A 23,427-nucleotide genomic window follows, 5' to 3' on the forward strand; every position below is an offset into this window, starting at 1 on the left:
GAGCTCCAGTTGTTTCTGTTTTAGCCCGCATAACTGCATATATTACACACAATTATGTGAAAGCATAATTTATCACAAGAATAAATTGGTGCACATTGCTGAAACCTAAGATCTTACTCATTCTGGTATCATGGAGTTTGCAAATAGTTACAGTAAAAGCACTGTAGAACCATAATGGAGACCAAGGTTAAATCCTCAGATCACAAAATGCATGCATGAGATGGCCACATCAAAGAAAATTAACAAAATTTTCTTCAATCAACCTCTCAATGCACTCAAATGTGTACTCAAATGTCATTCTCCCAATCATACCAAGCGATCATACACTGCTGTTAAAACAGTTTTTTGGACCCTTTCAGGTCATATATAATCCATTTTCTTACCTGTTTCTTAGAAAAATGTATTTTTTATATAGGAGACACGGAAACCTTAAACACCTTAAACTTTGAAATATTCAGATTCTTATGTTGAAAAATGTGAATGTAATTCTTTGCTCATTTGGCTGATGGCATCCTTACAGATTATTTACATAGTGTAGTTCCTTCGATGGCGATAATTATGATATCCTTCAGTAGTTTTATTCAGAATTAGGCCATAGCTGTTTCTTGATCATTTAAAAAAATGTATTGGTATTGCATACCAATATTGATCTTGCATTGTGCTAATACATAAAAACATAAACCCAGTGATACATGTGTGTCCTCTTGATTTGTAATCAAATCGTTTACGTCAGTAATTCTCAACCCTGGTCCTGGGGACCCACTGCCCTGCATGTTTTAGATGTCTCCCTGCTCCAACACACCTGATTCAAATGAATGAGTCGTTATCAGGCTTCTGCAGAGCTTGATGACGACCCATTCATTTTAATCAGGTGTGTTGGAGCAGGGAAACATCTAAAACATGCAGGTCCCCAGGACCAGGGTTGAGAAACACTGATTTACGTGGTTAAAGTACAGAATCTCAACTTTATTAAAGTGTATTTTTATATATTTTTATGTATGTACAAATGACAGCTCTTTTTATGCATAGCCCCTCACCCCCATTTCAGGGCACTATATTTGGGACATATTAATCTTATGTAAGAGAAAGTAGTCATGTTTAGTATTTTGTTGCATATTCTTTGCAGGCAATGACTGTTATAAAGTGCTGTAATGCCAATTTTACATTGTGATACCAGAATGTATAAAAAATGCACTTTAATAAAAGCTGAAACAGTGAGACAGAAAAATGGTTGGAATTTCAGTGATGTAGACAACAATGTATTTTGTGGCATATATCATCTAGCCAAATTTTGCTTGTAAAGTGTTCTAAAATGAACCCTCTCCTGATTCCTTGCAGCATTTCTGTGTTGGGTATTCAGACAAACAATAAATGTTCATAGTTGTAATGAGCATAGCTTTAGCTGAAACTAACTCAACTAAACCAATTCACAAGAAGGCCTCACAAAACTGGAAGAACAGAGCTAATACAGCCACTGCCTTTGTTTTGGGTGTATGACCAATGTATGGAGGTACTGTAAACTCACAAAAAAGTAAAGAGGTGCAAAGACAGGCACACGTTATATGTAGCTGGTAAAAATATTCATAAATACATTCCCTGTCCAATACCTTGTGTTCTTGTCTAATGTAAAGGGAGGACTGTGAATGCCAAAATAGCTAATTGGTACCCTGCAAGTCAAGCTAAAATAAAAGGCTATTCAGAACATTATATGTTTAAAGGTTATTTCTGTTACTGTGCTTAAGAGTATTACTTTAACAGGAATCAATATTTAAATTTAGACACCATATACACACATGTGCATAATATCTTGCTACCTATATCATAAAATGCAGACATACCTAATACAATTATCAATTAAGCTCCCCTTTTTGCTTTCAAGATGTTAAGGGTGCGATACTAAACGTGTTATTTTACCAAATTTTTATAGAGGAAAAGGATGGAGGAAATATAAATGGTAATTTAGTCTTATTTTTATTGTATATTTCCATGTCTTAACACATCTATTAGCTGATGAGAGCAGGACAAACACAGTACCAGGATATGAGACAAATATTACCCCAGGAAGTCATGTATATTAAAATATAAAGTGTTGAGGTGGCAATAAAATCATACGTGTAATGTTTTTTTCAACACTGATTGTTCTGTACAAACTTGAGGAATGACTCATGGCTCGTTATCTGTCTTTGAATGTGTTAAAATGGTCAAATTAGAATAAGCAGTGGTTTCACAAGAAACCAGGTAGTACAAGGTAGTTCACACAAGCCTTCCTCCTGCAGGGTTTAGCAGAACTGAACTGTTCGGCACAGGAGCTCATTTACTTCCTGCAACTCAAACGCAACATCAGGACACTGGTGTCCCACCAGACAGCATGTACCTTTTTATGACATTACGTGCATATGCTCTTGCACAACAGCTGTCCTGTTCCACTCGAAAGACCTACATGCCATACATTTTTATTGCCTTATTAATGTAATATCATTAATAGCCTCAGAACATCTGAGCACAGGCTCTTGTTCTCCATGGCAGGGACTGAAGTCTCTTCTTGAACAATGCATAGCCGGACCTGTAAGAAATATGCATTTTAGCAGCTGCGCGGTCTAAAATAATTATTTGTCCAGAGTGAATCATTGTGGGAATTTATTTGTCAGGTAGGTTTCGCTCAATCTCTCCTCTCTAACACTCAAACATCCACAGAATAATGGCTGCTATAACCTTGAGTGGTAGCTGCGAGAACTTTTTCCCCCTCATTTTATTTTTATTACTGAACTGTAAAACGTAGAGATAAAACCCTTGGAAATTTTGGCAGATTGCAGTAGGTTTTCTTTTTTTTTAACTTTTTTTTTCAACATCAGAGATCATACAGAAAATATACTAAATTGATTGGGAAATAATTATATAGATTCAGTGCAAAAGGAAGAATCAATGGCTCTTTGTTTTCCCTAAAAGTTACCATGGACACAAGTGGATCAGTGGCATGGAGAAATACGCTGGTAATTTTCATTAGAGCGTGTGCACCTTATTAAACCTACTCTCCATCAACACTAACTTTGTTACCACTCGCCAGCCCTCCTCCTCCACAGATGAAACACCAAGCAGCTGTGCTTGGGCACAAATATTATCCCTTTCTAAACATGGGGGGGGGGGGGCACTGTAACAAGCTCCTCACAAGCGAGCATTGTGTTGAACGTGTAACACAAGACAACTCAAAGTCACACCTACAATATTACAATAGGAAGGCATACACAGGACAGTCCGGGCATGGAATGAAAAGTTCTGCATCCGTGTCCATAAACATTGTAATTATGTCATACAAACAAAATACAAAAAAAAAAAACAAAAACAAAAACAAAAAAAAACCCAGAACAAAACAACAAACAGACAGACACAGTCAGGCATGCTTACAAAAATGAACTTTCCAAACACATTTATTGGGCTGATAACATTAATCAAACACAGTGTATGACCATTGTAAACAAGAAAACAGAAGAAAAGGCATCAGCTCAGAACTGTTCCAGAATTCAAAGTGCGCCAAGCGTAAAATACTCAACTCTTTTCAGGTTTTTTTTTTTTTTCCTCTTTTCATTTTTATTTTCATTTTTATTTATTAATTTTTCAGCATTAGTAATAATAATAATATATACAAGGCCAAAACACCCATATTTTACTCAGACACTATCATTCGATTTGATTGTTTATGGTTGGTCTTGAAACGTTTCGAATACGTTGATGCATGGCTGCGTCCTGCTGTCCTTTGCAATCTGCATGCCTTGTCAGCACGACGACGAGATGACAATGACAATGTAGCGATGAACTATTCCACATCTTCCCCTCTGATTGGCAGGTCCGCAAGGCAGCCCCTTCAGTGGTGTATGAAACAAGACGTCCGTATGTACAAAGGCCAGAGTTGAATTTACTTCACTGGTGACCAGGCTACGAAATAAATGCTTCATTTGGGGGGCTTTTTATGTTTTCATTTTTTTTTCTCCCAAAAAGTTACGTATCAAAACATTTTCATATAGAGTTGTACTGTATTTGACTAGTTTGTGTTTGATTCAAATGTTCTTGAAGTATGAAATAAGGGTCTCTTTGCCAGATGCAAAGTCTTTTCTTGCGTGTAGATATATTTATATATATTTTTTTTATTTTATTTTACATTATCGTGAAATCTGGCAGGAAAAAAGCAATGCAGTCTTGATCCTGTGAGTTGTACTTTGCTGCTGTTCTTGATTTTTTTTTATACCCATCATGTTCATCCTAGAGCTTCTATTTCAGAAGCCATTCATTCACTGAAAGAGAAGACAGTGACAGATTATGATCAGAAATAATGTAATATATAGGAGTCTCAATGGTATAGGCTGTATAGTGGTGTCGTAACAGAAACAGGTCATACCCAACATGCACTGCAGTATCTATTACCAATCTGAAAAGTCTAGTCACAGGAGCAAAAGCACAAGATAATTAGCCTACAGATATATTTTTGTTGTGTGGACATTTTTAAGCGGTTAAAATGTAAAAATGCATAATGCCAAGTGAATAATTATAACTGATAATTAAATAAAAATAATTTTGTTTTGTTTTAATTTACGGATGGGATATAGGGGTGGAGGGGTGGGGGAGGGGGTTTGTGTGAAAATCTCAGCAACTGCTGCACAAAACTAGAGTTTTGTCAAAGAGCGTGGCAAAAACAACATGGCGGCTGTAATCATGAATCCTGAAAAAGAATACAATGAATAATAAGAGTTACCTCTTGACCTCAATGTTTTTATGCTGCAGGTGAAAAATTCACATTTTGTGCAGCTGTTGCAGAGATATATTAGCTGAAACAGACAAAAGGAAATGGTAAACAGCTTGCATGCAGCTTTTGAACACAGAAACAAATGAAAATGTTTGGTGCCAGGAAGATATAGAATGAAACTCCAAAGTACCTAGCCCTCACATGTTTACATGACATATTCAGACCAGATCAGCTTCATGTGTGAGTGGAGAAAGATGAGTAAATGGTGATGAGGGCTCATTGGTACAATAAAGGGTGCAGTCCGGAATAATACCGTTCACCTGATATTGATGTAAATACCCCTCAAATTAAAGTTGACAGACTGCACTTCAACCGCATATTCATTTCAAATCCAATGTGTTGGAGTACCGAATCAAAACAACAAAAAATGTGTCGGTGTCCAAAGATTTATGAACTTCACTGCATTAAAACAATGCAGCTTCTAGTCATTAGGTATCTGTGATTTTGTCAGTATCAAAGAAATTGTGCAATAAATGAAAAAATGAATCAGTCTTTGCTTGTCACAGGTCTGCCACTTCTGATTATGTTGATCAGTCCCTAACAGAAGGCAAACACAGTTAACTAGTCAGAGAGATAGACAGGCAGACACGGAGTTAAACGGAGAGGAAGAGAAAGACAAACATGGGCACAGGCACAAACGGGTGCATTTCAACAACAAAAAAGGAGCGGTGCACAGTCAAAAAGACATGGAGACGGTGGGCAGCAAGCCAGGCATTAACATGGGGGGAAGGACGGCAGACTTTTACCTCGATACTGCAGCTTCTGGGCCCTGTTGTTGGGGCAGTCCTTGCCCTGCATGCTGAAGTTGATGTTGGTGCGGATGCAGCGGTTGTTGAGGGGCTGGACGGGCCGCACGTTGTCACTCATGCTGAGGAATATCTGCGAGGGCTGGTTCTGACTCAGCAGCCGCAGGGAGTGCATCTGCAAGGGGCGAGAAGCCGGAGCCTCAGCGTGGCGTGCCTCCGTGAACTCCTCCGCCGGGCTCCCCGTTTCATCGCCAAGGCAAGGACTCACCTGCATCCGCGTGACGTACACCGGCTTGTTCATCAGGATCCACGTCGCAGTCTCGAAGCACGGCGGGATAGTCATCGATCCATCATAAGTGATAAAACTTGAGGTCTCTGGGTACAGCTCTTCGATGTTTAGTCCCGTCATTAAATATGCATCATCTAAAATTTAAAAAATAAAAACAACAAGCTTTTGAAGAGAACAATGCTCAACAACTTCCTGATTTTTTCCGGTCAACTTTTACAGGTCAACTACTGGAAAAATGTATTTCATTGAAAGTATTATAGTCACAACTGCATCCTGCACTTACACCTTTTGTTTTTATCTTGAACCACTATCTGCAGAGCCAGCTTGAGTCACTCCCTCCAAATGGGAATAATGGAAATGAGATTGAGAAAGGAAACGACTTGACTGACATGTAACAGCTGTGACATTCAAAGACTGTAAGTTGTCTTCTTGCTTATGGATGTTTAGTGTTGTTTGATATGTCGACAAACAAAAACATACTTGATGGGAGATGTGTAGTGTGAAGTATGACACAGGGATGAATTTATGTGATTTCTGTCATCCAAATGCTCTATGATTTGATGGTCACATGCTTATGGATACTGTACCACTGGTGAATATGAAACTTCTTAAATTTGACAATTGGGCGACACCTTTGTCTTACTCTGATAAAGAGGGGACAGTTTTGTCCTCTGCTTCTACTGTATTCTATTCCATTTCCCCACCCACCCCCACCTTCTGGGCACTACAACCTTTTGTTCAGTTTATTGGTATTCCTGGTTTTGTGCGTCTCTCTTTTGGGCTTATTGTGGATCTAGTCCATTGTCACAAAGAGATATGGTGCCTTACAGGCAAGCAGAGGTGGTAGGGAAGTGCAAGACAAGAAAGTTGGGAGAAAGAAGAATGACTTTTATTTATGACCTCCAGGTTAATGAGAAAATCAAATCTAAATCAAATCTTCAAATAAGGACAATGTGGGTGAAAAAAAAAAAACTACAGAAACAATTAGTTACTTCATGCCAGGCCACCACACCAGCACTAATTTCAGCATAATGGGGAGCTCCCTCCCCTGCAGTCTAACCCCACGATACACCAGTGGTGCCAATTCAGAACGGAGCTATACCAAATACACTTATTCCCAGGTAAGCTCTCTTCCAAAAAATAAATCCCAAGTACCTTCCAAAGGAAATTACTGGAAAAATAAAATCCAGCTAAATTCAGTCATGTAACTGCACCCTTATGAAGTTAAATAAAATTAAACCAAACAATACTAACATTCATCCAATTAATTATAATACCTCCGCACCGCTCTCAGATTCTGCACCTCCTTCCTAGCCTACATGGACACAGCAGGGCGTGTGCTTCCCATCCCTATCCCATAAACCAGGAAGTGAAGTTACGGAAATAAATGCAGACATGCTTCCACCGGTAAATACAACATCTTTATGTAACCCAAAAACGGCTACTTGAGAATTAATGCAGAACAGATCTGAGATTAAGCACTTCTGTAAAAGCATGTGTCATGGTAGACACTCGCAGTCTCGTCCTCACATCTAAATTTACGTTTAGGTTTCGGTTTCTGGTTGGCAAAATGAACTTGCTCTAGTGCTTTAGTGATGTTGCATCTTTCCTCACTGGTCTGGGAGATGTTGTTAGGCAGGTCTGGCACTACAGCATCACTCAGGTAAATCAGGTGATGCACTTATGTTTCTCCTACATTATAAGCTGCTCTAGATAAAAGCATCTGCTAAATGAATGTAATGGTAATGGTCTCCTACAGATGGGGTGAGTCCATTTTATTCCACGTCTCCTGTTTTACTCTGCCTTGTCCCTTTTTCATTTGAGTTCTCCTGTTGCTACACTCACAACAGCCAAACCAGGTTACACCGTTTCCCCGTCCACCGCTGGAGCACTTACTCCATTCCATTCCCCCCAGCTATGATCTTCTGCCCACATATTCATCAGTCAAAAGGTTGGGTTGCAACAAAATCCACAAAGGACTGTACAGAAAAAAAGGCTACTTATGTTAGCTGACACATCTAAAGGATGGCCTCTAAAGAATGAAAAAATGGTGTAATCAAATCTATTAAAAGCTGGAGCACCTCTTGATACGTGTTTAAAGTGCTTCAGCTTCTATGTAGACGGTATTACTCAAAACAAATATTTTACCTGTCATTTACCTCTATTATTTTGTTTGAATAGGCAATGTTATGCATCTATTTCAAAAGTTAATAGCATCCCTTTCAGAAAATTCAATAGAATATTATAATACACCTCTTTATATAAGCAATAAAAACAGTTTGGTACATTGTAAATGCAACACTCAAGTTGTTTCTTCCCCATTAGTTGTCCGGTTGCTACTGGGGCATAGACATTAGTATAAAGATGAATGCCTATCCTGTTGTAAATGGTCCTGTCTATACAGGGTGTGTCAGAAATATGCAAGCGATTTCTTCCTGGTAACACTATAGGAACACCCTTTCGACTACTTGGCCACCTCCTTGGTCATGGTTGTGAACCAGAGAGCTGAAAATGCTTAGTTACTATGACGATGGGCAGTCTTCCCTCCGCTTGGACTGACAGAGCAAAAAGCTTCAATAGAAATTCCCTGATTCCCCCATTGACACGCCAGTGCCAAAAGCTTTACCCTTCACCAAAAAGAGAAAACCAATCTTCTCATTCTCTCATCATCATTACATTTCATCCCACAAACCTCTGCTATCTTGTGCGCTCGCTGCAGCTATCGCGAATCTTTCCGTAGCTCGGGCGCCATGAATAATTCTGTTTGGATGTGGGGCGCGGGTTTAAAAATACATGGGCTCTCCGCGCTTTGCGGATCTGGGGGAGCGTGCTGACAGCTGTCAGAGGCTGCATTTTTCTGTCCTCCCCTGGCAGCGTGGCAGAGGCCCCCCGCTAGGCCACTCCGGCACCGCCATCAGCCGTAGGGATGCTTCGGCCATTAGCTCAGACCCTGATTTATTTCTTTATTTATTTATTCATTTCCTTGCTTTCCACTTCCGTTAATTCAATTATGAACCCCGCTTTCCAAATCTTGCATGCCAGATCGACGTCTCTGCTGGGATCTGCCAAGCACAATGCTGTGCATATCAAGACCTCTGCCTCATTTCCGAAACATTTTGGAGAGCAAATCAGGAAATCTTGATCGCTCCTTGCAAATCCTTCATTTGTACCCCTGTATTTTTGACTTTTCTTCAAGACTATTAATGTTATAAAAGTGGGACAGGAAACACGCATTATGCAAATGAACGGAGCTCTTCACAAAACAACCATTTATAAATTGCCTCAGTGAGGACACTTCTCTCAACCTTAATTCAGATGATGATGTATTATATATGAAGATTAAAATACAGACTAGTGGTTTTAAAAACTCAAAAAGCTCTTTCAAAAAGAAAATAGATTGCTCTGAATTTTTGACACTTACTTTTATACGTTATTCTTGTGATGGTGTCTCTGTTCAACATACGATTAAGAAATGGATTTGAAGACTCCGCTATCTGAAAGTGAGAGGGAAAAATGTACATTTTTAACAATTAAAATGAAACACATTTTGAGTTTTTAACATGGCTCCTGGAATGGAATGATCTGTCAGCTGGACAATGTGCCATTTATGTTTAGGGAAAAATCAGACTCGACCCCCAGTGTAAATCATTTACTAATCATTTCACAGCTCTCCATTTATCAGCTGTATCCTTTACAGAAAAAAACTCATATTGTTAGAGGAAAAAATCATGAATCACTTCTATTAAGGTAAAGGAAATGAGGTAGCTGATACCTTAACTGTTTTTTTTTTTGTTTTTTTCTTTGGAGCAGATCTGAGAAGCAGTTTCTGAGCTGTTAGTGCAGTGCACTGCCACATCTTCTTTAATGTGTTATACAAGATACATTACTTGTGAGGCTTTTCCTTCAATTGCCCTTTAAAACAACTAAATGCAAAGGCTTCCTGTGAGAGGGTGGGATTTAAATAATTAAAGAGGAATCTATATGTCTATTATCCTTCAAAACATGTCCCTACTTGTCTGTGCCATTGGCAGCTTGTAAAATTTGTAATTTTCAGGCTTTTTACTCCTTTAGTCATTTACAGATACTCTCTTTTCTGGAGTACAGTCACTCCCATTCTTCCCAGAAATGATTATAATGGAAAAAGCCTAAAAGAAGTGTGTAAAAAAGAACAAGGACAGGGCACTAAAAAAATGCACAGATGATAGCTAAGTACATTGCAGACAATCGCATGCCTGTTTGATTACCTTCCCTTCACAGTTAAATTCAGAAGGAGACTGGCTTTTGTTTTCACCAGTACACAGTGTCTCACTCCAGCCTTGTTCATCTCCACGGTCACTCCACTAAGGTAAGGCCCCCTGCCCTGAGCTATCAAAGCCTCTGTGCCAGATCCTCCCCACTTAAACAAGGAACAAGCAAAGGGAATACTTTCCCGAGTGAAAGACTATGACAAAGATCACAGAGTACAGATGTAAGATGAGGGCTCTTACTGAACAGAGCAGGAGCTCACAGCATGCCTCAATCTATCCCACTGTTTAATATTCCTCAGTCTTGATAATCATATCAATAGGCTAAACCAATATCAGACACAACTCCACTGCCTAGATAAAGGATCTAAATGAATCCAAAGACAATAACTCGTGCTCCCTGTAATCTTTGGTGGCACACTAGATGAAGATGTGTCTAGGTGATATAATTAAGAGTGTTGCTATGGAGTCAGTACTGATAACTGTAGTCAAGCCTTTAGTGCAGTAGAGAGCCATAGCAATCTAGGAGTTGGGACAAAGAAAACCCCAGGAACCTGATCATTAAGAACAAGGAGAGGGGAGGAACACAAGGGATCTAGGTTATTCACTAAGAGGGGGAGGGCGGGTAATTGATATTGACATTGAAGGGCTAATTAGTTTGGCTCATGAACTTCTTCACAGCTATTCTAATGGGACATTGTGGCCTTACCAGAGCTTGATAAAAGTCATGTAACAAGAGAGGTAAAAAGGCCATCTTTGACCTTCTGCTTCTCGAGTGACAACCTGCCAAGGAACGACTTCGACTGCTCCAGTGTGGCAGTTACAACGCTAACTGTTCCCAGGTTTCAGATACATATTCAGGAAGAAGCGTGACCAATACATATTAAAAAATATTTTCCAAATTGCACTGCACAAAGAAATACAGGTGTTCTATTGATAAATCTAAAGTGCAATGTAAGCCTGCAGGGATGTATAATGTAATCTAACTTAATCCCAGGTTAATGGCCCTGGCTGAACTCAAGGGAACACAGTTTAAGTGCTAATTCACAATTTTTCTGTGCACCTCAGTCCAACGACAGTGAAACAAGTCAATTTTCAACTGGACACCCAGGTTAAAAAAACAAAACAAAACAAAAAAACAATGCAAGCCTTCCTGAGCATGACTCTTCTCTTTGTTCACATCCACAAACAACAAAATATTGTAATGACCAACTTGCAATTTACCTGAAATGTCCATGTGAGTGGGACTTGTAATATTGTTGAGAGGGCTGTACTCACCTTCATGAATATAGACACTATCACCAATCCATTTGGGCTTTTTGCTGCTTCTGTGTAGTTTGTATAGAGCTCGTGGTTGTAATGTATAAGTTGAACCTACAGACAAATCAGAAAGAAAACAAAAACACAAATTAAATTTTTTTTTTTTTGATTGCATTACATATTTGCTGACTATATGTTTGGAATTTTAAAAAATCTTGAATGTTACACAATATCCAGCTACAGAGCTGGATATTTACTGAATCACTTAAATGAATGAATTAGTGAATGTGCCTTGCTCAAGACTACAACAGCAGTACCCCAGCTGGGAATTATTACAATGTAAATTCCATTCTAGACTATGGTGAATAGTTAAGTGAGGATAACAATATGGTACCCCATATTATGGTTTGGAGACCCAGATACAACATTATCACCTCATCAGCTTTGAGTGTGGAACTCTATGGTCAGGTGGGAAATATATTGCACATATGTTTTTTTGGATCAAAATGACCTTATGAAAATGCTTGTTTGCTTTGCAGGAGGGCAACCATATAACTGTAAACCATCGCCTCATGTGGTGGCCTTTGTGAAAACAGAACAAGAGTGTTTGAGTATGTGTCTATCTACAGAAATGTCATTTTCTGTACACTTCTGAAACATCCATTATCATTTTTCATTCAGATACATTTGGCAGCTTTCCCGATTGTAATCCAGCTGCCTGTAGACGAAGAAATAGATCTGATTAAACCATATTCAGTGCACTATGCAATTATGAAAGCAGTATGTTTGAAGGTAAAATGAGGGTGACACCTGCTAGTTCAGAGGTGAAAACTATAGACTCAACAGTGAGTTGAAGAGAGGAAAAAATTGTTTTTGAATTCACATAATTACGGGTTTCCTCCTGAATTTATAATAGAGCAGTGCTACCTGGAGAGGAAAAGCACTAAACCTTTGTACCTCGAGTGACATAAGTTGAGAATGACAGCTGTTTATTAAAATGATTCCAACGGTTGCTACTGTTTGCATAGAAATGAGGATATTTATATAATCATAATTAGTGCAGAACAATAACAATGTGGGTACTGAAAAAAGCTAGGAAAAAGATCAAATGGAAGGTATAGAAAATGGTACATAAAACATGGGCCTGCAGCTGCAGCTTCCACTCACAGACGGATTAAATGGCATGTGGAAATTTCAGTGTTTTTTCCTTTTAAAAACTTGAAATAGAAAATTTGAATGAATGAAAATGGAAACCATGTCATTTGAAAGAAAGACAACCATTCAGAAAGAAACAATCCATTTAGACAATTTTGTTTGGGGACTTAAAATCATTTAAAAAAACCTTTTAAATTGCAGAGACGGGGCAATCTCCTTTTGTTATCTGTTCTCTTTGCATACAGCACACTCAGTACTGATTCCCCCACATGCGCCCCATGGGGCCTCTAAGCAAATTACAGGAAAGTGCTCTTTGTGTGCAAAGTACAAACAGCATGCCACATAGACTGACTTTTATATGCTTATTTGAATTTTTAGGAGAGATTTTCTCCCATTTTGTGACTGGCCGCTAACAAATGCTGATGTACTAATTCACATAATAAGTGATAATTTTCACCAGATGGTAATTAAGGAAAACCAAAAATAAACTAAAACTAAATCTACTGAACAAAACCAGATCACTGACAGGATAAAAGTAAATCAGGTGTGCACTGTGTTTTATCCATGTCTGAAGTGTTTTTTATGTTTGTTATTTAGAAAATACATCAGTCATGAAAGACCTCTGGATAGAAATTTCGAAAAGCTCATTTTCTATAAAGATTTTGTTTCAGTACAGGGGTAGCAGTGTAGAATAATAGTTAGGACACTGGGCTTGTAACTCTTATATTGTTGGGTTGATTCCCAGGTGGAACACTGCTGTTGTACAAATTTCGTAACCTATGTTGCTTTAGTAAATATATAGCTGTAAAACGAAGTGTACACAGTAAAATATTCAGTGTTAAACCAACTCTTCCAGAGTACATACGGTCCCCATTGGATTCATCTGCTCTCTTCAGAACACTGAACATTTTACTGTGCATAAGTTGCTCTAGATAAAAGCATCTGTATACATTTTCTTGACCAACAGTAACCGTTCATATTAATTATACCTCCAATGTGGCAAAATGGGTACATAACAGATTACTAAATATTGCCAGTCATATTTGTTTCAAGTTACAAGAAGTCAGGGCAATCCCAGTAAAAAGTAAATCTCACAAAGCACAAAAACCTAAATTATGAGCATACTTAGCAATACTCAGAAATGTTCAGAAATTTGAACAGAAGATGACTAAACTTCTATCTACACAGATAGCCTCAAACAGACAGCTGGCTAAAGCTGAGACACTTGCTGTGTTTATGAAAAGAAAAGTGACTCTTCCTGGTAGTCACAGGTGCCTTCAGTTATCTTGCTTTTATCCATAAACTTCTGGCTGATAAAACTTCATTGTATTTGGCATATTTGCCCTTGTTTTATTATTATATGCTATTCTTCTTGAGAAGGAGAAACGAGTGTGATCACAGAGAGAACGACCGTGGTGACAAAAATAATAAATATCAGTTGGTTAAGGGTGACCTGAATGACTAGCTGTACTCAGAGTCTATGCTCTATTTACAGTATTGTACTTTTGAGTTAAGATTATTCATATTAAAGATTGTTTTGGAAAGATTTAAAGTGTTTAATACATTTTTTCAGTTGTATTCTTCTCTTCAATAATTTGGAAGTAAGCATTTGCAGGCAGTGCACTATAAAATTGAAACACTGTGGTTTATGTACCATGGCATGGGTCTGCCAGCAGCTAGAACTTTACAGGAGAAAATCAATCAACTTGTGCTTTGTTTATGAAAGTTAAAAAAATGATGTGGCACCATTCCTGAATATTCCATACATACCTGACTGAGTTCAGACCTGTAAACTGAGAAAGCCATGACATATAGGTGATTTAAGTGTCATGCTCCTTAACCCTTTTTGAACTGGCCCCACTTTTCATTCACAGTATTTCAGTCAAGAAGTTGCACCCAGTCAATATAACTTAAATTTACTCGCTTCTTGTTGAAATTGGCTTGTCTAAAATGAAAAATTCTGGCCATAGAGGAGGCCTTCTTAACCAATGAGTGACATCTCATACTCTATTTATGGGGATATCTGGAAAGATACACCACTGCACATGAAACAAATATTGGGGGGGACTTAATATGAGCTGAAGACAATCTCTGAGTACCATTAAGTGATGGTATTACCAAAAACGTGTCACCATTAAAAAAAGAACCAGAGCCCTCCACTCCTGGAATATTAATCATAGAATTAGTCAAAATGTTGTTCACTACCAGCACAATTAAAGATTGAATTACACTGATGGTACAGGGATTTGCTTCCTTTTTGAATTATGACTTACAGTAAGTCATTAGGTAACATTTAATATGACGTGGGAGGACCGCATCCTCCTGCACAGTAGGCCACCACATTTGATTATCTGAATTCATACATATTACATTTTTCAGTTGAAACAATGCTGAACATTCACTCTTTACATTAACTTGAAGTCGTATATTTTTTATTCTTAAATATGGATTTACTAATTCAATAATTGTGGCTTTTCATCTTGGAAAACAAGGTTAGCTGTCAAAGAGTATTATTTCAGTAAAAATGCGTGATCACAATGCTACAACCGAACATTTGCCATCTGATCAATACTACAATGCAAGTTACCTTAGAACTTAACCACCTAACCACAGCATGCTAGCATCAAAATGCTGAAAATGGATGGCTGACATAGAAACATGATTAAAGTTGCTACATGGCTTATTCTAGTCCCATCCTTAAGGCTGCCTACTAGATTTATTTGCCACTGATTTATCCCAGTCCTTATTTCCATAAACTACTTCATATATTCAAGTTTTTCATGCCACACATGTAATTTCAAAGTTTTTCAAGATATTTTTAATCCTCTATCTCAATTTACATATACTGGGGTTTTTTTTTTTACAGAGAATTACACTGCAAATTGACAGTCATGGTGGTTCTAGGTTTCCAGAAACTGGGTAGTACTATGTAATATTTAAAAAGTTACACAGCTAAAAAGCCCATTGCTTAAAAAAGTGCATCCTCAGCTCATAAATATGCATTCAATATTTAAGTGACTTTCTTTACAGATTTGGTCTAATACACAGGGAAGCAAGTTCAATGTTAATTGTTTGGAAAATGGGAGCACTCTCTACGTGGAGAAAGGAGAAAGGGTAGCGTTAGTGTTAGGCTTCACAATGCATTTGGCGTAAAAGGTTGTTGGTTGTGAATGGCCTTTCATCAGCAATGGCTCTGGGCTCTCCTGCTGTTCTCCCTTTCCATCCATCCACTCATCTATCCATCACTACCCCAAAACACAAGCCGTTTTTTCTCCCTGCCATTTACTTGCACATTGATCTCCATGTTCCTCCTCCATCACAGTTTGAGGTTACTGTCAGGGCAGCAATGACTGTCAGGTAAATGTGGGCAAACAGCACACCAGTCACTGCAGTCACAAAATGGCAAATAATCTAATAAATAACTATTATCTCAGGCAACCTGCGTCAACCTTACCCTTCTTAAATTACCCCAGAGATTAGGCAAATCCTGTCATTAAAAGCCCTTGGCTGAATGCAATTTACAGCCATTACATATCCAAACATGAGGAAAAGGGCTGTGGAAAAAGTCTATATAAAACAAACAACACATATTAGCTATATTTTATGTTGAAATGTACGGAAACTATGTACTTTTGTTCGAATGCAATTATTCTTTTTTATGAACTTGTTTTATTGGGAAAAAAAAATACTAGTTCTGTTTTTTTTCTCAAAAACATAAACGTCATGATTACTGTCGCCCCCTAAATCTTATTTTTAATAGAATCAAGTTTATTATTTTGTCATTTAAATTAATCTCAGTTTTAATGGCCTTCAACCACTTCCTGTTTCAATAAAAATAAGGCAGCACATGTAAAATCCTTTTGTCATCCACCACTGAGGGGAAAGCCAAAGAACTGTCAAATCAAAATAAACAGATAATTTCTGACCAACACAATTGAGGCAGTGGCTACAAAAACACATAAACTGCAAAAATTACCACTAATATGGTTTGGAAAAAATCTAAAATTCTGGAACAGTTGCAAACTTGTGAGGAAGAGAAGACAAGTGCATATTGTCCCCATGCAGATGGTGACTGAGGAAGAACCCAAGCATCTAGTTGAACTCAAGAACATTGTTGAAAAGTTCTATCCTAGGGTCACCATGTTTCAAAATCAACCATTAAACACCACCTCCATATGAATATTTCTTGAAATCAACCATAAAACACCACCTCCATACCAACAGGCTCTTTGGGAGGGATGTACAAAAACAAACAAACAAAAAAAAAGCCTTCATCAGGGCAACTAAAAAATACAAGCACCCGTACCTTTCCAAATATCACTGGAACTAGGATTGGGCACTATGGTGAGATGAGACCAAAATTGAACTTTTTGGCCATGTACACCATCAGCATGTTTGGCATCAAAAGAGGAATACTTCCAAGGCATGTCATACCAGATCAATGACATAATAAAGTCCACCAACTATTAAGATATTTGAGCTAAAAACCTGGTTGCCTCTGCCAGGAGACTGAGGGTAAACAGGGTGGAAAGGCACTTTGAATATGACTTCTTCCAGCACAGCAGCACCTTCTAATAAAGCACCCAGCAGGCTGAAGACCAGAAATAAATTGCTACAACAGGCCACATGCCTGCAAGGACAGTAAGCCTCTTGCTTACATTTCACACTTCAGGGAAAGTAAATCAAATTGCTACAACTCAGAAGGAGATTCATATAGGCCTATGAAGCTGTTTCACAGCATAGAAATGAGGTTTAACTCTGATGCCATGAAACAATCAGTCTCTGTAACAAATCATGTATGGCTCTGCTTACTGATGGCTTTCTGAGAAGAAAAGAGAGAAGGGAAATAGGCTGTTCTGACTTATCAAATAAATCATACCAATTAATATACTTCCCTAGGCAAGTCTGATTTGACATGAACAATCACTTAGAATTTAAAAAAAACTATAGGACAAAAATAACAGAACTCTAAATATAGCCGTTTCCATAAGAGGATCGGACACATCCAGATTGACCTTCTAAAAAAAGTAAGGAATCAATACAATCAAAATTCAGTGGAGGCGGTGGTAACTGTCAAAATCTTATTCAGTGCTCTGCCACCACATTTGTTCTCTAATTTGATACTTTGTGTGGGTTTTCATCATGGCTCATCAACCAAAGGGAAGTCAGTTTTGTGTAGACCCTCAAGCCAAGAAATATGAACCCAAATGAACTCAAATCCCAAGTCACATTTTGTAATGCACAACAAATATAAACATTGCTGGTGCTGTATGCTGATGGTGAATTTAATGCTAATAAAGAAAAACAAAGGCACAGCCCCATCCTATATCAGCAGTGTACTTTTAGAGCCCATGGGTTCACACATTAGGTTGAATCCCAAATGGAAAGAGGCTGGAAACCCACTCATAATCATTTTTAAAAGGGAACTGCAAGCATGGTATTACCATGATCGGTAATCAGGCTGCACAGCACCACTTTCTTACAGAACTACAATTAAACATGTTATGAAATAATGAAATAACTAGTGATGTTAAGAGTAAGAACAAACAAACAAACACACACACACACACACAACCCACTGAATCTTGAAAAGATATGACATTTAACTGGAGTGCTAAAAGATTTTTTTTTAATTAGCTCCACTTATTAAGGATTGAAAGTCCCCAAATCCCAATTTATCTTACCATTAAGATCCTGTTGAAAATGAGGACTCCTGTATAGTATCGCTCTCCATTATTTAGAGAATACAAATTCTGCTGCTTGTTCACAATAGATGAGAACATAACAAAGTCAATTTTATAATGCAGATGATGAAATGGACCTGGCCAAGGAAGATGGCCTCCCTCCCCATTCCACTTTATTCCCACATCAAGAGAATAAATAAATAAATACGGCTGCTACTGCTACTAATTATGAAATATTCAGGAGGGGAACCACAGAGCAACAGATCATCTGTAAACTTAATCAGGGCTTTTCCATTGAGGAGAGAGAAAGTGATTACTGAGTGAATGTTGATTTGATTAGATTTTTGGTGAAGGTGAAATGCAAGCAGTCATGATCCCAAACTCCCAGACCAGTGAATATTGCAAGGTATTTTGGGTCTGAGGGTGGGTTACAACAAAGTAGTAAAGTCTGGTAAAGGCCAACAATCAACCTACAATCCCTAATATATAGCTGCAGACAAAGTAATGATGAGAGATTATGTATTTACTCCTTTAATGAACAGCTTAAAAACTAAATTGTACCAGAGGAAAATGCCCCTTGAACTTGTTCACACACATGCATACATACATGCCTACATACGCATACACAGATGCAAGTCCAGATTATATATTTTTTTTATTTAGCATCAATAGCTCATAAATATTATCTAATGTACCTGGTGTAGTAGGAATTAATAAATATTGAATATATAAATACAAAAAAACCTGTTACAATATACCTGTTACAATATATCATCTAAATAAATACATTTAAAAAACTTCCGACGTGGATTTAATTATTAAGTATTCTATATTCTGAGAAATGCAGTCAATACTGTAACAAAGCAGCTCTTATAAATGACATGAAAATGGGTATCAAATATTTGTTCAGAAGTATAAATGTCTACAATTCCAAGTCTGTGAAAATAGTGAAAATGTAAAATAAGCACAAGTACTGCATGCTGACAGAAATTGTACTTGGTGCCAGACTATTGTATTAGTTTCCTTTCATGTGTCACATATAGAAACTCTCTTAATATCAAAATACATAATATTTTTCCCAGCCTTTAAAATAGTACAAACTTCAAAAAAAGTAACAGATTCAATATTTTACATACTACATCATTAAAATATTACATAAGTTAATAACAATAATTAATTCCCTGGCAATTACATGAAATCAGGGTCTTCAAACCATTTTAAAACAGGAAATTGTGGTTACTCATACAATTGACAATTTAATTGTGATTAACAGCACTCTTAAATATGATTATACTAATATTTTAAAGTAAATAACAAAAATCACAATACATGTTCTGTTTACAATTTCTTAATGAAACATCGTGAACATCTCATTCAGTAAAATATCTGAACTAGTTGACTTAGCCAGCTTGGATGCTTTCTGCCCACAATTTTCAAGTGAATTAGTTTCGTGTACAAAGTACTAAATAACAAAGGATACTCAGACCATCACTGCCCCTCATTCGTACTATATTACTGAGGTCCTTTTCCATCCGTGATGAGAAGACATACTCCCACTAAACAAAAGGTTCTAAAACAACTTCTACATGTCCACTGGGAAAGACTCAAATACAGAATAAAATGGAATTTCCTCTCTACATTCATCATGCAAAAGATTATTTTAAAATTATATTAATAGAAAAGGTCTGGGATAATGCATTTCTACACTACACTTACCAAAACTAGCTTCCAGTTTCAAGGACTGACACTGCTCTCTCCTGTGTGATTTTACCCAATAAAAGCCATTCAAAATACAATTGTGTCAAACCTGCATGGCTGGGTGGCTAACAATGACCCCCTCTGTTCAGGGTATAAAAATTGCTGCCAATTTCTTTTTAGCATAAAGGTCATGCACTGAAAATTACTTTATACAAGCTGTACTTCAAAGATACTGAAATGTTGACTTTTCCATCTGGTGTTGTTTCTTTCAGAAGTGTTACTGTAGCTTGCACAGAACAGAACCTCACCTGGACTTTACTTCAACAAAAGCAATAGAGCGGCAGTGAATTCACTATGCACATGGAAATGATCGAGTAACTGAAATTATTTGCATTTATTAAATCTAAAACATGTTTAATTAATTTGCAGACATGAATGCACAAAAACTGACAGCTCTACAGTCTATATAGAAACCTAATGAACGATAATAATTATTTATGAAGAATATTACAACCATGTTTATGACCACTTTTTACTGCTGGAGAATTGACCACTCCTGGAAATATAGAGTAGCAATAAAACCTCTGGCGGCAGAGAAGTTGCTAACAGCTCCACCGCCAGACATTGTTGATCAGACAACATAAGTGGGAAAAATATCTCTTAAGAACCAAAACACAAAACACTATTTTAGCTTTTCTTAATCTCAGTAATAAGTAAAGCAACTTTTTTTTAAAGCCTTTCATTTTTTACCACCCCCAAACCACAACTGTCCAGCTACATTGTTAATAGGTTCAAATATTTTGAAAACAAAATGATCAAAAAGCGTTACACCAAGAATGCTTTAAAAAACACAGGAAAGTAAGAAAAGCTTGTGACATGAGAACAGAGAGGAGAGAGATGGGCTATGCAGAACTGTGGTTGAGGGTAAATTCAAAATTATATTCCAATGGTTTCGGTGTACACAGTATACTGTATATACCATAATATGGTTGCACTATCCTATAATGGCAAGACATTTGTTTACTTAAGGGTACCTCCGGTTTGTTAGAGTTCTACCAATATTTTCAGCCATTTCCTGTTTGTTTCTCTGTTGATTTACATTTGAAGGAAATCATTAATAACATGGCCCCGGGTCACTCTGCTCTGAGTCTAAAGGGGCCGCAGAGTGCAGTGGGTGTGAGGACAAGCTGATGAGCATATGGCAGAGGTTCTGAGAAAAGCAGGGCTCGAAAAGCACTTTTAGTCAAGGAGTGAGGGGGGGTGCTGGAGGTTAGGTTAGGTATCATAGTCGGCCATGTCTCCTGTGGGCTTCTGACAACCTCTTTATTGTGTGGTAGCCAGCTCAAAGCTGGAGCAGGTAACATGAAGACAGCAAGTCGATAGTGGAGAAGATGTGGACAGCACTAACAGGGAAAATGAAAAGCAGTGGCCCAGAACTGCCTTGCCATGGAGGACTTGGGCTCATAAAGTAAATACACAGACGAACGGAAGCTGCACAGAGCAATCAGATCTGATTACAGCTGAACGGACGAGCAAATGAAACACTTGTTAAACGACAAAGTGCTGCAAATGAGAAGTGGGGGGGATAGAGAGGTAGAAGGATTGGCACCTGACATGTTCAAAAATGCTAATCACTGGGATTCTCTAATTGGTGACAATAATGTACTTCCTTATTTGAGCTTAACAGCAAATATATGCGTTGAACAAAAACGCATTTAAATATTAATAGTAATTACATACAGTATAACATAAAGAGGAGATCCTCATTTTAGGAGGTACATTCCCTAAGCATTGGATTATTTTTTCCTCCCCCTACGAAGGGAAGTTTGATTTTTGCAATAAGCAAAGAGACTCTAGATGTTTACTGAATGCCACTGGTGTGACTTTTTTAGGAGGTGCAAAAACATTCTTCCCCCTCACACGCACACACCGTTAAAACTCTGTATGTCTAAAAATACATATCTACTACAGATGAGGGTTGCCATGGTATTTTTAAAAATAAAACTGGTTGTTAGGGGTTACTTAGTGCATATTCTTTGGCTGGTGTAAACTTGTTTATTGAATGTATTCTGATCCACTGTGTACATTAGCATTACCTCTCTGTTCAATCCTAGTATTGACTTGCCTGTGGTCACATGTTCCGATAGCTCACCTTACTCTGATGACACTACTCACCAGATTTAACATATACAATAACATATACAATAAACCGCTCACACATACAACTTATTCTACGTTATATTAAACATGTCATAGGTTTTCAAACAGCTCGTGTATTTAGTCACTTTACATGTACTGTACATGTCTCAGAAATGGCAGGCAAGCTACCGGGACAAAAAGCCAAAAAGCAGCCCTAAGCTGAAATGCTATTAGGCTGACAACAGAGTCTGAGTCCACTAATTTATCTTCTCATTAATCCGGTTAGCTCAAACGTGTCAGTAGCTTGTCAGAAACTTAAAATATTAATTTACTAGAAAATTAGCTCTTGCTAAGTGACTACCCTGCACATTACAAGTCTGTGATTTCTCCAGCAGTTAATTCACTATCAGGTTGTGCAGTGCAATGCCATGGTTGGTGTATTTGCGGTAACCCAGCTTATAGTCCTGGTAAATTTATTTGAATTTCCATGGTACTTTGCTCTGTTGGCTATGTAGTCTGAGGTTATTTTAGACAGGAAGAAGTGGAATGCCCTAAAATGTGTTCTCATATTTACAAATGACGAAAAGAAAAAAAAAAACCTTACAATCCTGCACAGACCATCACATATGGAAATTGCCACCATTGATCTGGTTTTTATAACAGGTAATATGGCTGTCTGTACAGTTGTGCTAAATTCACTGAGCCTCTGGGACAAGTCGTCAATTCATTGATAAAGCTTATTAAGTTGCTGTGCCCACCTGACACGTTGCTGACGCCATCTTATTCTGTGGAACTGCTGCTCACTGGGTCCTTTCATGACCATCTGGCCAGCAAACAGTGACTCTACTCCGTAGTTATCCTATCTATCCTATCTCCTCAGTGCTGGGCTGCCTCTATTGTACAGGTTATTCTGACCTGCTATTCCTGAGACAGTGCAATTGGCAGCGCTGAAAATAGTATGATTCTGTGGACAATGAGGACTTAATCTCCAGTCATTCCGTTGTAATTCCCAAATCAACGCAAAAGCATCATTCTTTTTTTGCCTGAGGCACAATGGTTTCTTTTAATATTCTTTAGTTATCAGGCTCGACATTTAGCAGGCTAAACCCCCTCATCACCTGCAATCAATTATCTATGTGGCTAATTAGAGTTATTATGCAAAAGTCAAAGTCACTCAAACGTATCAAGATCAGCCATGAAACATCAATCAATCAAACTGACTCCAAAAAAAAACAAAAAAAAAAAAACATTCAAAATCTGCATAATTTATTCCTATAAAACTATAGATGCATAGTGACAGGTTTCATTTGATGTAATATACAGTCAAAGTCTTATTTTCTGGTACAGTGACATAACGGCTAAAACAGCAGTGCAGCTTTATTAGTAAAATGCAACTTTATGGCTTATTCATTAAAAC

General features: G+C 37.7%; 1 protein-coding gene across 3 annotated transcripts in view; it reads right to left on the reverse strand.

The window, feature by feature from the left end:
- Window positions 1-3,409: 3,409 nt before the first annotated feature.
- The window catches only part of ca10a (carbonic anhydrase Xa), a 167,986-nt gene continuing 147,968 nt past the window's right edge, over window positions 3,410-23,427 (reverse strand). For 2 of the 3 annotated variants that reach the window (XM_064323209.1, XM_064323211.1), the window contains exons 6-11: window positions 11,353-11,448; window positions 9,252-9,324; window positions 5,810-5,964; window positions 5,542-5,716; window positions 4,745-4,817; window positions 3,410-4,286 (exon numbers count right to left, since the gene is read on the reverse strand). In XM_064323209.1, coding sequence (XP_064179279.1) covers window positions 4,783-4,817; window positions 5,542-5,716; window positions 5,810-5,964; window positions 9,252-9,324; window positions 11,353-11,448 — 534 coding nt within the window. In that variant the 3' untranslated portion in view covers window positions 3,410-4,286; window positions 4,745-4,782. The remainder of the gene's footprint in view (window positions 4,287-4,744; window positions 4,818-5,541; window positions 5,717-5,809; window positions 5,965-9,251; window positions 9,325-11,352; window positions 11,449-23,427) is intronic. The other variant, XM_064323212.1, reaches the window with a different exon arrangement.

Source organism: Anguilla rostrata, chromosome 2 (genome assembly GCF_018555375.3).
Source record: "Anguilla rostrata isolate EN2019 chromosome 2, ASM1855537v3, whole genome shotgun sequence".
Classification (NCBI taxonomy): Eukaryota; Metazoa; Chordata; class Actinopteri; order Anguilliformes; family Anguillidae; genus Anguilla; species Anguilla rostrata.